The sequence below is a fragment of the Coloeus monedula genome (assembly GCF_965178545.1).
Source record: "Coloeus monedula genome assembly, chromosome: 10".
Classification (NCBI taxonomy): domain Eukaryota; kingdom Metazoa; phylum Chordata; class Aves; order Passeriformes; family Corvidae; genus Coloeus; species Coloeus monedula.
In genome coordinates, this window is record NC_138790.1 from 274,000 (window position 1) to 292,153 (window position 18,154).

Sequence of the window (18,154 nt, forward strand, 5' to 3'; positions counted from 1 at the left end):
GTAACCGAACACCACCTCCTCAGCCAGACCAGAGCACTGAGTGCCACGTCCCGTCGTTCTGTGAATACCTCCACGGACGAGGACTCCCCCACATCCCTGGGCAAGCCCTCTCCGTGTTCCAGGATTTAATGAAACGCTGCGAGCACGCCCTCCCGCCCAGGCTCCACCTGCCGTGCCGCCCCGAAGGGCACTCCAGGGGCGCTGAGGCCGTGGGCCGAGGGCCGGGCCTGCCCCGGGGCCACAGCAGCCCCGGCCCCATTCGCAATGGCCCGGTCACTCCCCCGCCTCTCTAACACCCAGCAGCTCCGGGCACTGCCGCGTTCCCGCTGGGATCTCACGGAGATGTGCGAGGGGAAAGCATCGGTTACCAAACCCGTCCTGTCGTGCATTTGCTCTAAGCTATCTTCAAACACAGCAGGTCCAGGGATGCCATCGCTCCCAGAGCGCATCCCTCTCCGGGAGCTAGCAAGCTCTCTACAAACGGAGTCCCACCACATCAAAGCCACGGGGTCAGGAAATTGGATCTGCTGTCCCCCAGCTGTAAACAGGAGGAGCAGGCCACAGGTCTGACTCGGTAGATCAACATAGTACCAGAACCAGAAGAAAGGGAAGATAAAAGGCAAACAGTTCTAGCTAGAGACCTATTTTCTGCTCACAGCAGTCAGCATCTGCTGGTTGAAGGGCCGGAGAATAAAAGTCCAGCTTGTCCTGCAGGACAGGGAATTGCAGAGACCAGCAGAAAGCTCTCATTGCTCTCTGAGCAAATGTCCAGCATGAGCTAAACAAACAGTGTTTCAAAGTGCTTTCCCAAGCCCAGACAAAAGAACAGATTTGATAACCATTTAACAACTATTTCCTCCCCACCGCACAACAGAGTGCACTGTGATTTTGTCACACTTAGCTTACAGAAGTCATCACCACAGCTGAATTTGAGAGGAAAGTCAGGCAGCGACAGGGGCCCCTCACAAAGCTGACATATAAGAAATTTTTAAAAAAGAAGAAAAAAGAAGGAATCAGATCTCGGAGTTTACTAGTCTCATACTTACAGGTCCAGTAGTCAGAAGCACTGAAGGAAACACCTCGCTGAAGAAAGATGCACTTTGAAGCATAACAGGGGAAACCCTGTTCCCCCCTCCTTCTCTTACATCTTTAAAGGATTTTCTGAACACCTGCTCTCCAAGACCAGCATATTCACAACCAGCAATTTGTTCAACCTTACTGTATCTTCTGTGTGTTCTCAAGCCACCAACAAATTAGTAACAAAAATACCAGGGAAAAGCCTTCCCAGACATCCAGATACAAATGCCTGACCCTCCCCCAAAGCTGAAATCACACAGAAATTACCTGGATCACAAACACCTGGAGCTGGCTGGGTTCCTTTAGCAGCAAAGCACCCAGTGCAGAGCAAACATTGTGCCTCTTGCAATTCAAGCTAAGGTGAGATACCTGTGACTAATGCACAGCACCGAGAAACAGGTGCATTGGGGAGAGCACTGATGGAGCCCTGAAGTCAGCTGTGGTCTTAATTAACTGCTTCCAGCATCTTAATCAAGACCAGTTTACAGAAACAGAAGGATAGAAGTATGAAGTTCTTAATTTCATTTTCCAGAGTGTGAGGTGGGAAACGTAAGTCTGTATTAATAAGTGTGGGGCCTGCATTCAGACTTTCCAGGAGAATTTAAACCAGGGACACTGAAAAGCAGATTTAAAGCAAAAATGAGAAAAAGAAAACACCCATTGTTTTATATGCAAAATGTAATTAGCTGATGCAACTTACTTCAGCAAAAACCTAAGTGAAATTCAGGAAAAGATCTTACATTTACATGGATAATGAGAATATCCAGATCAACAAGAGAAAACAGTTTCCAGAATGCAATCTCACTTTTTAGAGCATAAACCAACTGCTGGCAGATAGATGTTGGGAAAGGCTCCTCAGCTTATGGCTGTGCCATAATTTCCTCCTTAGTTTTCCTGCACCCTCTTTTGAAGTAGTTGCCTACAGGAAACTAGAATAAATACAAGCTCTGTCTGGACTTGTATTTCTGTTTGGGGTTGTATATAGGGACCTTTAAGCAATTCATGGACAGTGCACATTTATCTCATCTTTAATACCGTGGTTGTTAAGCATATTGCTAGAAAGCTAATACTGTGTATCAGCATTGTCTCTGCTAGGGGAGACAACTTGTGAGACATTTACTGGTACAGAAGTGGATGTAAAAACCACATGGGCAAAGTGCAAGCACTGAAAAAATTCACTGGCTGAATTTGGTAAAGCATCAACACAAAAGCAACCAGAAGGAAATAAAATCAGTTTTGTACAGTCTGCTGAGAAACTTTGATGAATCACCCACAGCTGCAAGCCAGCCTTCCAGGCTAGGATTTGGTGCACTGGCACTTCAAAGTCACAGACTCTGACACTGAGTAAGTCCAGGCAGGCTGCATAAACCCTCATTTAAGCTCTCACCAGTGCTGAAAGCAACCAACCTTTTTATTAGGCAGCCCTGAAAGCAGAAGTCATGACATGGCAGCTGTCCCATCTTCCTCTGGTAGCTTGAGTAAGCACCAGGTGCTGTGTTTGCCACATTCCTCCAGAGGTGACTCTTGTAATAAGCAATAGAGATTCCTGATGTCATGTCCACTGACTCAGGGCTAATCCCTGGAAGACCATGCATGAACTGAGAACATGCAGATTTACTAGAAACTTAGGTCCTACATTTCTAATTGAAGCCAGACAACACAGCTCCTCTGTCAGCCTGTTCTTTTAATCACTCATCAGTTGAGGGTGAATTCTTGTCCTCTTCATCAGGTGTATTTTTTAGCTGCTGACGAGCAAACTCCTCGAATACCAGCTCTGCTTCACTGCAATGGAAGAAACACAGGTCTTTCAAAATTATGTTACCCTATTTTTACACCAGTAGACTAGAGGCAACACAAAAGAGGAAGAAGCCCAGAGCAGGCTGGTAGTGTTTCCTTTGTCTCCAAAGGGATTGGGACCACATTCCCACAGGCACCATGTTCACTGGTGCTATTCTAGCGAAAATGAAAAGTTGATTGAGCAAGTCAAGGCACAAACTGAGGATATTTTCATCTGTACTGAATCATGTCCATTCCAAATACATATTTATCAGCTAACTGAACAGCCTAGAGCCTGCAAAGGGCTTTGTGAGAGAATAAAATGTGAAACCTTTCATCCTTATTCTTTCTATACTAAAAGAGAGGCACATCAAACCTATTAAGTTCCTTAAACTCAGAGCTACAGGGCATCAGCTCTACACAAACACACCCCTCCTGGGTGTGTTTGCACTGTTAGGCAAAACAATCTCTTAATCTATCTTCACATGGTCAGTGACTGCTATTTAACTCAGAGCAGCCATTTGTCAGACCACAGTAACTTTCTCACTTTGGATTTTGAGCTGGGGATTTTTGGACAATTTTGAGGAGTTTTTAAGAGTCAATGCACAAGTATAGCTAGAATGTGAAATACTAAAAGAAACTTACCCATCCTTCCCTGCAGTCGTGAGCATGCAGCAAAGGAGGAAAAAAGACACACCGGGCAGTTAGAAGAGCAGATGCTAAAACATTTGCAAAATATTTAATGCAAAAATGTATAGACTGACAAGTCAGAGCAGTGACAAGAAGCAGGATCTGCAGCAGTATAAGCAGAATTCCAGAAAGTCTCAAAATGGGTATACATACACCTGAGGAGGCAAAACTTTATGTCCCAAACAGAAAAGCATTCCAGCAATGCTGCCCAAGCCATCTGAAGGGCTGAGGAGCAAAGACAGATTTTCCCATCTATGCTTGCTGGTGGTCACAGCTGTGGGAGACCTCTGTGCACACAGCTGGACTCTGAGCTGACAGTGCTTGCATGACATGATGTCAGCTTTAATTGCTCTATCACTGTGATTGAAGAAGTCAGCTGATGAGAAGACAATGCTCTTGTTCAACAAACATGAGGGTATTAAAATTAAAGGTCAAAGTACAGAGACACCTCAGGGGTCTCTCATCAGATGGGTTAAGCCCTTTGGGGCAACACTCCTGATTTCATCTTGTCCTAAAAATGGTCTCAAGACCTTTGGCATTTGTGTCTCCTGAGAGGGATCTTTGCTAACCACACTATAACAAATCCTGCTTGCTAGCAGGATTCCTTGGAAGTTGTTTAAGCACAGCCTAAAATAAGCAGAACAGACTTTATTTGCAGGGATTTTTATTGTTCTCACATATTTTAGCAAGGCACAGTCACTTCTCTGGCTTACTTCCCATGGCTTTGGATTAGGGAGCAAAGCACCCTTGTTCTACAGAAGTCAGCAGGAATCTGGGGCACTTCAGTGACTGGATAACTCACTACCTGGAGAATTCCCATCCACAACACACACTGCAATCAAGGGCAACCAAGTCGTGACAAGCACTGCTGGAAAAGTCAGCATTAAAAGTGTGCCAAAGGCAGCCAGCCACTCCAGGCAAAATGCCTCAAAGGATGGGTTGTGTAAAGACACTCCTGATGGCATCTCTCCAGACCAGGATGGTTTCAAATACTCACAGAAGCCAAGATGAAGTCTGGAAAGTCTCAGGGCATGTGTGCTTGATTGAAATGGATTTAAAATGAAACATTTAGAACTTCTAAAATTTCCAACATATAAAGCATCATTCTCATTCAATTTTTCCTCCAATTTTTATTCTTTAGTCTGCTCTCTTTCACCACTTGGAGGTACTTTCATTAGTATGGGAACAGTGATAGCAGTGACGTGGGTGAAGCTGAGCAAGAGCCCCACCAGCAATTTGAAACCAATTTTACAGAATGGAGTGCAGGGGGAAATAGGTATTGTTTCAATTGGGTATATGTTTTACTGTCAGATAAATGATTACTGAGTCAATACACAGATAGTGTGGCAGCAGAGTAGTGCTTGTAATACACCTCAGATGGAAGATTACATTTGGAGATGCACCACTTCACCTTCAGGCTGCAACACTGCAGCAACATGCTGCACCACAGCAGGGAGTTTGGTCCACTCCAGAGTTCTCTGGCTGTCCTGTGGCTTATTTAATATTATAATATTGAAAAATTCTCAGAAAATGGGTAGCCTTTTGCTGCTTCTAATTAGCATTCCAGCAATTGTTTTGAGGGTTGGGATGGGAGGGGGATCCATGAGGGTCCAAATTACCATCGTCCTCTCAGCAGAGGGTTTTCTGGAAGCTTTTATTATGCAGCCACAGAAATTATTCCATATAATTAAAGTCATAGCATGTGGTAATTTTCATTATAAACTTGCTTTTAACCTCTCTTAACTTGATTGGGGAGAAAAGAAAAAGAGAATAGGTTTTGTTATTTTCCAAGACATTCAATGCTTTAAAATTTCCTAATTTCTGAAAGTCACAACACCAAAACAGGGAAAGTATTGCTTTACTGTTAGAGGGACAAAGCACTCCTGGGTTTCTTGAAAACAGCCCTTTTGTGCAAGTTTAACTAGGGAGGAGATAAATGGTCATTTGTTGAACAACAGCCAAAACAAAGGCCAGTAACCAAGACATAGGCCCACAAAATGTAAAACATCAGGAGATTGGCAGGAAAACCCCAGACCAAAGAACTCATGCTGAGACCACAGCCTTGAGGAAAACCCAGCAGGAATTTCTGGGTTAACTGCTGATCAGGAAAGGTCTTGGAAGCATGAAGAGGTATAGCCCAGTTTGAATCTATCTTTAAAAGAAACAGATCCCTACACATTTTTTGTCAACAGGCGGAACAGAGAGACTGCCAATGTGACAGGAGCTGCTTTGCCTAAAAATAACCACATGTGAACCACATGGGTCCAAAAACAGTCACAAAACCAGCACACATGAAACATGCAAATCCTGGCCTAGCAGAAGACCAAGAGAAGGAAGCAATAAATAAACACAGGGAAGGAAAGGTAGCAAGCTGTTTCTTTTCTGTCTCCTCCAGGCACAGGGAAGAAAGATCAAGCAATCTGCAATAACCATGCACTGTGACAGACCTGCTGTTTACTGAGTGATGAATGCTTCAGAGCTTGCTCACAGACAACTAGAGAGGGCAAAGCCATCTGCTGTGAAACAGAGCACACAGCACTTGCTCACGCTTGCCCTGGTTTGGCCCTGAAAAAATGACATCACGTTCTTGGGAAGCTTATGTTTCTGAGGTTCTCTGTACTCAAGTCAGCCCTGCATGATTAAATGCATTGATGCTACATGTTTTACTTCTGCCATAAATCACCTTGGCTAGAGAAAAGGATATTCACCCACTGCAAAATAAATCATAATATGTGGCCTTTTTTAATCCCACTCCAGCTTTAATTCCATAGAATGGTTGCTCTGACTTCTTTCTGTTCTTCCAGCTATGCCTTAGGACAGTCAAGTGAGCAGGAAGGTGCAATAGGCAAACTGATCACTACTGACTCGTCAGTAAAAACAAAAGAGAATGGAAAAAGAAGACATGGAGTGATCTCAAAGCTGCCTGTGCATGCACCTCTGCGTGCACCCACTGCAGAGGCTGCTGAACAAGCCAACAAAGAAAAATTACATCTTCTGGGACCTTCAAGAGTCTAAACACTGTTTGTTGAAACTCCATCTCTGCAATTAAGTCTTGATTTGCTTGATTCCAAATTAGATGGTATTTCACTAATGAAACACATTATGTTTCTCAGAGTTCATGAGCTAAAGTGGTAGAATAAAAAATTTAAAAGCCTGAACTCACAACTGGGAAAAGTGATGACGCACAGTGCATGGAAAACTACCAGCCAATAAAGCTGAAAAGTTTTTCAGTTTACCAGCTTCATATGGGAGACTGTTTTATTCCCTGTAATGAGCTCAGACACCACATTCCAGCACAGTTTTCAAGTCAGCTATTCAGGCTTCAGAGGAATTTTCTGTTGTGTTAGGGTATCTTTTTTTAAGAGAAAGCATTTATTTCCTGAGTTGACCATTTGCAGGGCTTTCCCATGGGAGAGCTCCTGAAACTACCTGCATTTTTTTCAGTTTATAAGAAACCTGGTATTTCCATCTGTACAAAATGCATGGACCATAGCTGACACTTCTGACAGCAAGCTCCTAGAAGACTTTGATGTAGCAAACAACATATGGGTGGTGCCTCTTGTAAGAGGATGTGCTGGGGAAAGCAATCTGAGAAATATTGCAGCTCTCCATTTCCCTTCTGCCCACATCCTTTTGAGTGTACTGTATAAAGGAGTACATCAGCCCTCCTTTGAAATGATCTTAGAAGGGAGAAGTGTCTGACTTCCATTTTTCCTCATATTACAAATGCTTCTGCCAGAAGTATAAAGTAATAAAAAGGGAGTTGTAGCATTTTTAACACCAAAAAAGTAATGTAAAAAAAAATTCCCACCACTAAAAATGTAGAATTCTTTATAGCTGCCTAAACCTTTGGATGAGCCTTGTTAGAAGTTTTCAAGCTTTCCTTGGTGTCCATGAAAGCTCCTGAGCTGCCCAGAGGCACTAGATGGCTCTCACCAGTCACACTGCTGGGATCACCAGTGCCATCCCAGCCCCCCACCACTTCTATGCCAAGAGAATGTGCTGGCACTGCTCACAGCAAGGGCTTTCCCAGGGAAAATGAGTTTCCTGTAGTGCAGCTGTTACAGGAGAGATAAAACCGACCTTTGTCCACTCCAGCACATCCATAATTAGCAAAGCCTGATTCCCAACCAGAGCAGCTGAAGGTGGAGTAGATCACCAGCTCTCATCACTCACACTTGATTCCTCCAACAATTTCACACAGTAAGGACTCAAGTCACCCCTTTCTAATGCTTCCAGTATAGACCAAAGCATCTATCTCAGGGTAAGTCTTCTCACAGGTTCCACCATCACTTTCAAGTTTCATGTTCTTAGAAATAGCAGCTTTAGATCAGTTTGGGCACAAAGAGAAAAAGAAAGAAAGAAAAAGCCACACAAAAGCAGCCATGGCTTTTGTTTGGAGCCCATGAAACTCTGTCCCAGTATAGAGGGCAGGACAAGATGGCTCATCTGTAACAGACCCAACATGAAAGGGCTGGTGTGTCTGGTGGTCAAGAGCTGCTTCAGATACTGTTCAGGAGCTTCTGATTGAGTGTGAGCACCTTGCCATCTGTGGTGCTCACCACCAGCAAACAGAGCTAGTCAGGGCCTGGGGAAGTGGGAGGATGCTCCTGACAGCCTGTGGTTTTGGCATCTGATCCCAAGCCTCAAGATGCCTGGGGAAGGCTTGCTCCTTACACTGTTATAGAGTTCCCCCACTTCCACGCAGAGACCTGACATTGAAGAGATGCTCGTCTTGGATAACCACTGAACAAGAAGGCCACATCACAGACACCATGGCAAATGCCACATCAAGGTAACAGGGACTCAAGAATCATCAATAGTTTTATCACCTCTTCACCTTGCTTAAAACTATTTGACTTTGTACAATGGTCATGTGTGTTAGGTGTTTTCTGTGTCAGATATTTTTTTTTTGCTTATACTGCAGTCTGGCTGGGAATTGCTGACAGCTTCATGTAGGATATTTTGCACTGCAGTCATGACATTTAACTGTGCAGATCTTCCTCAAACCCCTGTTCTTTGAACTGTGATTCCATACATTAAAGACGAAAGGGAACATGACTCATTTCCATCTTCTCCCATCTTAGCATCCCTGCTCTCTGTTATTTCGTGCCTGGAGGTTGATACATACATACATACATACATACACACACATCTATATACACACAAGCACACAGAGCAGCTCCATACTGGAGCCTTGTATGCTCTGAAGGCTTCCTGTAGCACAAATCCCTCTCAGCCTTGCAACGGTGAGATCTCACCAGAGCCTCTAATGAACAAAGGCAAAAACCAGGTGTAACTGACCTGCTGGGTTCTTTTCCTCAGGTTTGCGGTGCATGAGACGAAATGGCAGCTCTGTGCCCACTTCACTTTAGGGAGAAGAAAGAATGCTTCAGATCCACAGCTCCACACACATGCCTGGTTCAGCCTCCCTCCTCCTCAGGCCAGCCTGAGCCCTCAACTCCAGCTTCACCCATTCTTTCATAGTTTTGTAATCATAATTTTCCCCTCAAAAAAAGTTAAGCTCCAATTTTTCCACAAATATCCCAGGCATATCCACTTTCATAGACTGGGTTTCTTGTGTGCTGAAGATACTTGCATGTACATAAAATCAAAAGATATTTTTGTAATTGCTTCATTTTCACAGCTGAACCACAAACTTCTTGCTTCTAACAGCTTAAGGGATAGTTACTTTTTTTAGCGAGATGGGAATAAGAAAGCATAAAAAGATGAACTAACAACTAGGACTGCATGGTCTGCAGAGGAAGATGACATTTACCTGGAAGTGAGGTCTCCCAGCATGCTAGAAAAGAAAACAAGGAAAAAAACAAAGCATATTTAATGCTTTTCCATTCTGGTGCTCCAGCAAATGCTATTTTATTGGTGGACTACTGAAATCACTTTTCTCATATACTGTTCTCTACTTGCCACAAATTCAACTGAATTTGTTTTTAAAAAAGATAGTCTTACTTTTTCATGTCATTCCTATGGAGAAGGAGTCTAAGTTTTTGAACTCCTGACCAAGTGCTGGGCATGGCTCCTTTTCCAAGAGCCAGAAGGCAAGTGGATGACCACAAAAGGCAGCAGGCGTTTTATCATGCTTTTTGCAAATCTTTGATGCATTTTTATGGACAGATGAATGAAATACAAGTGTGAACAGTGACTAGAATCAACTGAGAGTCACTATCCTTGTCCTTTTTTGCACTGTATCCTGGAACTAATTCATGTTGATAACATCAGCTTTATCCAGAAAGCTGGCTGAGTACAGAACCTGAGCTACTGTATTTATGACACTCAGGCAGATATTTTCACCTATTGCTCTGGGAGAACGGCAATGCCAACATAAAAGTTCACACAAAGTTTCACCTCACTTCTCACAAAATAGGTTATGGCTTTGAAACAAAAGATTGCAATGCAAATCAGAGGTTCCTACTTCAACCATAAAGTTATACGGTATCTAAGGAGAGGAATACAAACCCTTTGGCTTAGGACAAGTTCTGTGGATAGGCCAAGATTGTTTTCCAGGCAATTTATGCTTTATAGGGAGTCTTATGTCCTATAACATGTGCCCTTTCTCTTGGGGCGGACTGTTCTGCTCTCTCCTCACCCATCAATGACATCAACACACTCCCCTCCCTTAACTCCAGGAAGATGTAGCAAAAAGTGTGTTACACTTACCCTGGAACAGTGAGCTTCACTTTGACCTTGTAGGAAACCAGAATCCCCATCACTGCCTTGTCTATTCCATCCTTAATGCTGCCAGAGAAAACAGAGAGCAGTGTGAGGTGGCAGAGCAACATAGCAACAACACATGCCTGGAGCAAGAACTAGGGGAACATCCTGGAAGTGGGAGGGCAGGCAAGCCTCAGGTACAGCCAACACCTCTCCAGATCTGTGATCACTGTTCACCCAGAATGAACACGATGGCAGAAGCACTCGTGCTACACGTACCCATCCGGGCACACCTTTACAAAGTCTTGAGGGAAGTGTCTGCTCCATCCTCCCCTCTTCTCTGTAACTCTCCCACTACCTGGGACCATTTAAAATTCCACTCACATAGTACTAGAAGCCAAGTTGGTGTCCTCATCCTTCAGTTTTCCATCCAGAGCTATTTCCCTTGTCTCCCGGTTATTTGCAAGCAAGGGCAAAAGTGTCAGTGTCTTGGTCAGGCTGCTGTTGGGCTGCACCTTCTCCCTGAAAATAAGAAGGGAAGTGATACACAGTGATTTGTTATACACTCAGCTAGGAGAATTTCAAAACAAATTACAAAGCTGCCCAAAAGGAGAGGAATTTATCTGTCCAAATCCAGTTGTCAACAATGCAGATGTCCACCTCTAATCTAATCAGCAAAATTCCCTTTATAATCAGCAGAGAAAAACAAGCACTTACAGAAAATGCTTGATTTCACATTAAGGCAGAAAAGTAGGTCAAAACCACCATAGAATAATAGAATAGTTTAGGTTGGAAAAGCCCTTTAGGATTATCAAGTCCAACCATTAACCCAGCACTGCCAAGGCCACCAGTGAACCATGTCCCCAAGTGCCACGTCTATTTTTCCTAATATCCAACCTACACCTCTCCTCAGCTACAACTTGAGGTTACTTCCTCTGTGCTGCAGACCTCTGAATTTGGACAGAATGAATCCTAGTTGAGAATACCAATACTGAATGGAAAACATGTCCCTAAGCTACAGAGCAGAACACCAAAGTACCCGGGTGTGTCCAACCCTCCTCACAGAGTGAGGTTCAGAGCTGCACTGCCAGTGCAGTGGAAAAAAGCAAGTGGTTCTCCATAACATCTACAGGCTCAAGGTTTCCGTGGGCTTTCTCAGGCCAGAAGAAACCAAATGAAATGCTGTTGCTCAAGCAAGAGGGTCCATGACTTCCACTCAAACAGCAGCACCTTTCAGAAGTGTTGCATCTCTATTTGAAGATTTCCAGCAACGGGGAACCTTCCGCCGCTGCCACTAAGCTTGTCTAGCAGGTAATTACTCTTCAAACCTCTTCTGCAACATCCCTGTTCCCTGAAAAAACATGAGGATCTCTGCTGCTCTGTGAAAAGGGGACCAGCTGCATCCAGAGAGTATGAGTGGTGTGGCACACACAAGGTAAGAGGAGAGAGCACTGTAACAGCAGGAGACTGTCAGACTGTAATTATGAGAACCTCCCACTACTGATGACGAGGGTAATTAAAAGGGTGTGAAGGAGCAGGAGCATTCACTCACTGTGCTTCCTCAGCAGCCACCACTTTGGTATAGAAGTCACTGGAGTACAGCACCACATTGGCCACCTGCTCCACTGAGGGAGAAAGAAGAAAGCAGACACTCAGGTGTCCACAAACAACACAGTTGCCCCCACCCCAAGTCCCAGGAGTGGGAAACATGGTGAAGACAGCAGAAAACCCCATCCATTTAGAGCCTGAAGGGACCACCAGGTCAGATAGTCTGACCTGGACAGAGACCAACAGCACACCAATGGCCAAAGTCTGTCTTCCCTGAAAGGCACCTTGCCTTGATTTGGAGACAACAGAAAGTCAATAACCCACAAGAAGATTCTCTTGGGATCTTCTCTTTCTATCACAGAGATCTCCTTCTTCCTTCTCTCTTTGGGTCTGCTTTTATCTCTGGTCCTGGTATCTCTTGTGTGCCTACAGCCCATGCATGTGGAGACAGCATCAGCACAGACTGCAGTCAAGAGCCTGTGGTAACAAATGGCTTATATTCTTATTATATAAACCCCAAGGTAATTCTGACTGAAACACGGAAGACGAGAGAATCTGGGACCAACGAGGTCTTTTTAAGCCTAACAGAGGAATATCAGCCTAAAAATATTTGGGAATCACAGTGCATCCCAGACTGGCACTGAAACAGCTTTCTCTGGTATAGTTCTGTAGGAACCTCAGCCATTTTGTTCCCCTCCCTGCCTTCTTTTCTCTTTCCTATCCTCTGTCTTTCAGACTGTCTTCCCCAGCTCCACAGCTTGTGGGATGAAAACATGTAGTGTCACAGATAAAACACTGGCACAGCACTGAAGCTCAGCCCCTGCCCTCAGCTTCTTGAGGAGGAATGACACCACTGCTGGCAGAGTGGCTGTTTCTCACACTGCCAGAGGTTTCTGGAACACCAGACAAAGCTGTATGTGATCTAGGCACGTTCACAGTTAGCAGGAGCATCACACTGACAGGGAGCCCTTCCCAATGACCTCCCAAAAATGTGGATTTTTCTCCACTTTTCCCACACCTGCATTGCCCACTGTAGGTGCCAGACCCTTTCTCTTTTTCTAGGGGGGGACAATCTGGTACCTGAAATTAAGACATACAAGTAACCATAAGAATCAGGAAAAAAGGTACAGCACTTCACTTGACGAACAGCAAAGAAACAGCAACACACAGGGGGAGGGAAAAATTCCTGATATCCCCAACTGCCTTCTTAAACTGCTACAAGCACTAAATTCTGGCTCTCTTTCAATCCTATTGTGCTCAAAGAATCCCAAGCAACAGTAAAAACATACCCTGGACTTTGATCTTCTTCACTGTTTTCTCTGTGCAGTTGTTGATGGTGACAGTGACTGGAATGGGCTCGCCATGGTAGTATAGCTAGAAGGAATGTGATGCTCTGAAATCCAGCCAGGAGACTTCTTCCAATCCCTAAACCCATCTTAAATTCCCCCAGATTACACCTCACAGAGGCCAGATAGGGGAAGATGACCCTTCCCAGCAATTCATGACCTCAAATGTGTTTGGTAACAGGATTTCAGCCACCCCTAGCAGTAGCCACTGACTGAAATTACATTAGAGCCCTTGAGTGCTGGGACAAGTCAGTCTCAGCTGGGAAAGCAGCAAAATGCCCACTGGCCTGCAGATATCATGATGTCCCCAGCCCCAGGGCAAACGCCCCCTGACCTCTTTACTGAGGCAAGCTTTCAGGTGCAGGGGCTTGTTGGACATGAAGAACTGCCAGGTGGTCTCCGCACAAGGCTGCGGTCCCGGCTTCTCCGGAGCATACTGCATCTTACGGATCAGCAGACGTGCAGAGTTCCTGGGAAGTAACAGAGGACAACACGGTGACACCTGGTGCTTGGCAGAGGCAGGAGTTCTGCATTCCCATGTGCTCACACCCGAGAAGCCACTGACAATGGAGGCAAAGCTGAACAAGCACCGAGGTGCATCATTGGATCACCCATCCCCTTTAAGGCAAAGCTGAAGAGAAACACATCCTGTTACCTCCTATGAATTCTCTCTTCCACATTTTCTGTTGAGAAAGCTTTCACCTCAAAGTCCACCCCACAAGTCTGCCAGAGAGAGAGAGAGAGGACAGCTGTGAAATCAGGATCATCTGTAGATGTTTCAGTATCTTTATGCACACCAGAAACTGGCAGACTCCTGCCAGCTGCAAATTCTTCTAGCCTTCCACCATTGCCACAGACACCCCTGACAACTGGTGTTGGCACATCCACCTGTTCCATGGTGCTTCTGATAAATGAGGTTTAATCCCAGCCTCTGAAAGAGGATGTCCCTGCTCCTGAAAGGCTTCCAGTGAGAGCAGTGCTGGAAAGGTCACATCGTAAGACTGACCAGTGTGCAGTGCTCTCTGGCCCCCCCTGGGTTTCTGAACTGAATTTCTGAGTTGGCTTTGTAATGCCAATACCAGCATCTAAGGAGTGGAAGTGATCAGGCCAAGCTAACCTTTGCTTTCACAGGTTTATAGCATTGTGGGACACCTGTGCGAGTCCAGGTACCTCTCTACAGAGACATTTTTGATAGAATATCATTCCCTGGCATAAAATACAGCTTATCCTTTTTGCACTATATTATACAACCCTCATTCCACTTTGCCTGGCTGACTGCATAGTTCTGCTGTCCAGACAAACATCCAGTAAAGTATAAATGGAATCTTTTTAACAGTATCAGAAACCTTGCAGAACATATCATTATTTAGTGACTTTTACTCCAGGGTTGTTCTGTTTACACATATGTACAAGCCAGCTCTTCTCTGCATTTAATTCAGGGCAGGTCTTAACACATGTTATTTATAGCAATCTGTGAGATTTTAGGCACTCAGTCTCCTTTTCTTTCATACAGCCTCACAGCCACAATCATTTTATGTGCAGCCAACCCACAAATCATGTGGTAGTCTTAAGGAAGCTACAGCACTGCAGATTTTGTAGTCTTGCTGCTATTGGTCTGGATTCCCTTTCTTATTTTGAGGATTTCAACTCCAATTCTGTGACACACACTTGTAGCCCTTAGTTCTTGACATTTGTGGTACAGCACAGTAAAATCAGTAGCACCTTCTCCTACTCCCAAGCTAGACAAATTGACATGATTTTTTTCCATCTGACTTTCCTTAACCATGATAAGCATAAGTGTCCCACTGGTCTCACCTTATCAACATCACGAGGTGCAGGCTGCAGACAGACTGAGCAAGGCAGGTAATCGGGGAACTGCGTGAGGAAGAAGAGGAAATGCACCAAAGCAATAGTACACAGACGTTCTAGGCAACATACTGCTCACAAAAGCAATGCTGAAGACAAGGGGTCACTCCTTGTAATGCAGTAACCCTTTGGAATTCTGGCTAGTGCACTTGCCTGGTATGAACAAATCCCTCTCTGCCAAAAATACTTTAAAAGTCAAGAAAGAAAAAAAGAAAAAAGTCCACGCACTACATGAATCTTCCTCAGGAACACTAAGGCAGACGTGACTGACAGTACTGGAAGGATTTCCTGTCAGAATTTGGCAGTCAGCTGTCATTTGCTGACAACATCTGGTAAAGAGCTTTTCATCTCCTTATTTGATCCACAAAGTTTTTAAAGAAAAAGGATCTAGCACTGGGGCAATGGTATAAAGTATTCCAGCCCCTCAGGAATGGGAAGGCAAGGATATATAGGGCTGTTGCTAGCATAAAGCCATTGCAAATTCCCTTGCCTTTTTAAGGAAAACCATTTTCACAGTGCTGTGACCACTGCACAGTTAGGATGCTCTTGCACTTCGCCTTTCGGGATTGCAAGAAGGAAAAAAACTATTGGTAACACCACCTGTCACTCAAAATTGGAACTTGCAGAACATGAACTCACTATTAATTCCCATCTTCAGTCCATCATCAGGCCTCAACAGCCTGGTGAGTACAGACAAGAATAGAATCAGAGGCTCTTTCTGAGACACTTACTGTAAAGAAAAAGGGATAAGCATTTTTCCCCAGCTTCTTCAGCAGAGATTCCTGCAAGAGGGTGAGAGACTCTGGCTTGTCAGCAGGCGGGTACACCTGGACCCTGGAGAAGAACAGGTCCCGGCGGAAGGTGAGGCCAATCACATCAATGTCTTCCTGGCCATAGCGGAACGCGCAGGTGAGGGACACGAACACTGAGAAGAAGCACAGGACAGGTGACACATGTGGCAGGATAACAGTGAAACCAGGCTGGGATGGGGACATCTCCTGCCTCAGGGAGACGTGGAAACTCATTTCAACACTTGAATAACCCAGTGAGTATTCATCCCATGTGTAACAACAAGCATTGCATTGATAAGAAGCCCATTCACTGGGGGAGAGTTACATTTGTACCCTTAAAAGAATAAAAAGGTTCTACCTCAGCATCTCACTCAGAAAGACAAACAATTTCTGAGAAATACATTGCATAAAACCTCAAACCTTTTTTCCCCTTGATAATAGCAGGATCCACCAACACAACACCATCTGAAAGAAAGGAAAAAAAATCAAGATTAACAGAGGATAAGCAGGGTTGAGAGCAGGAAGAGCAGCACATAACCTTGTGGACTTACCTACAGGTTCCACACTCCCTATGTTGTCAATGAAGTCCCGCTTTCCCAGGTAGATGGTCAGCTGTGGGGAGAGGATGACCACAGCTGAACTATAAAATGCTTGTGGTTGTTGAGGGAAGGGGCACATGCACATCAGGGAGCTATAAATCTTGCAGAGATCAGAACAATTCCATTTTAAATGGATTTTTTTTTTCCCAGCAAATATGCAACCCACCCCCACCAGACTCAACAGGATTATTCACGTGCTTCAGGACATCAGACCTGAAGACCTGATCTAGACCAACTCCCAAAGGTACAGCAAAAATACTTGTGCATGGGACAAAGAAGTGTAGATTTTAAGATTTTTGGTGCCATCAGGTTGGAAAGACAATGAATGAGCTTTGTTTTAAACATTTACCAGCAGAAGTACAACCCAGGAGGAGAGTGAGGTGAGCTGCCTTCCTCTTGTATTTATAACACATGAAAAGTTTGCCCTAAAAACTGTTTACATCATCTCCTCAAACTTAGTGCTAAATATGGCTCACACTCCTTTGTCAGAAAAAAAAAAAAGGGGACAGGAAAGAGCTTTCTAGTAAGTCTCCAGTCTGACTACAGGTAAAACTCAAACCTAAATAAGCCCACTATTACCATACTCACAGCTTTGTCACGGGTGCTTTTTCTGAAGATAACTTGTTTTTGAGGAGAATCAGCATTCTTCCCACCCATCCCAGTCTTTTGAGAGTCAGGGCAGCTCATGGTCAAAGACAGGGATGCGTCTGTGGGTGAATGAAGCTCTTTTGTCCCAAAATGTCCTGTCCCAGATGCCTGGGAAAAACAGGTGGATGAGATTAAAGCAGTGGGTAAAGCACTGTACTCTTGTGATGTTTCAGAACCCCTCACACATCCAAATGGTGTCTCTGTTTAAAATCTACTCGGGTGGTTTGTGTTGATAAGGAGTCAGACCAACCCCCAAATGAGAACTCATCTGTCCTGCTGCATTTTCCTCAACCAGAACCCAAAGCAACCCATTATGGGCAGAATAGCACTGAGCTCAAACCAGAATGGACCTTAAGGATAGAACAGTCCAGCCACCTGCCCAGAAAGGCAACAATTATACTTAGAGGTAGGAAACAGCTTGCATCTGAGTGGTAAAAAACAGATGGAATAAAAAATCTTCAGGAGGAGAAAAATAATGAGGGAGAGAAAAGGGGGGGGGGGGAGGGGAAGAGAATGGGGGAAAAATTAGAGAAGCAGTGGAAAAAAGAAGAGGAAGGAAGAAGAGAAAGGGGAGACCACAAGGGCACAAGAGATATCCAGACAGAGAAGTCCAGAAAACCTACGTTGTACAAAGCAGAGAGACTAGCTTTTCATTTTGTTGTGAGTCATAAAATAGCATCCAGGTAATCATCAGACAGCAAATTTAAAATAAGGTGAAGCATTTCCCCAGTTAACAGAAGATTCAAGGTGGCTCTGGAAATCATCAATATGAATTGAATCACAGGATTAGACACATTCACAGGGAAAAGGCCTTTGGCAGCTGCTGAACAATGGTCCAGGAGCAACCCTAAGCCAGTAAGATTCTGAAGCAGAGGAGCAGCACCAGGAAAGGATGAGGCCACATGTACCCTGTCCTTACACTCCTCACCATCAGAGCTGTGTGAATGAGAGCACTGTGTTAGACAGACCCCAGCTCTGATGGAGTATGACTGTCCTTGCAGATTGCTCCCATTCTATTTCCCTGCTTACTTTCCCATTTTAAAACTGCTTCAAGAGTAAAACAGTTTCTAGGGCCTATTTGCAGACAACAAACCATAGAAAAAGGAAACACTTGGCTTCTTGGAGAGCTGAAAAAAAAGGT

The 18,154-nt window shown here is 44.5% G+C and overlaps 1 protein-coding gene across 1 annotated transcript; it reads right to left on the minus strand.

Annotated features, from left to right (window-relative positions):
* Positions 1–2,815: 2,815 nt before the first annotated feature.
* Positions 2,816–17,052, minus strand: SAG (S-antigen visual arrestin; the record flags this gene model as incomplete). Its single annotated transcript, XM_082287978.1, has 14 exons — positions 2,816–2,859; positions 8,848–8,912; positions 9,323–9,346; positions 10,222–10,299; positions 10,600–10,737; positions 11,768–11,840; positions 13,053–13,137; positions 13,444–13,579; positions 13,765–13,832; positions 14,925–14,984; positions 15,707–15,900; positions 16,187–16,231; positions 16,318–16,378; positions 16,954–17,052. The coding sequence occupies 14 exons, from the start codon at positions 17,050–17,052 to the stop codon at positions 2,816–2,818; spliced, it is 1,170 nt and encodes a 389-aa protein (XP_082144104.1).
* Between the last annotated feature and the right edge of the window lie 1,102 nt (positions 17,053–18,154).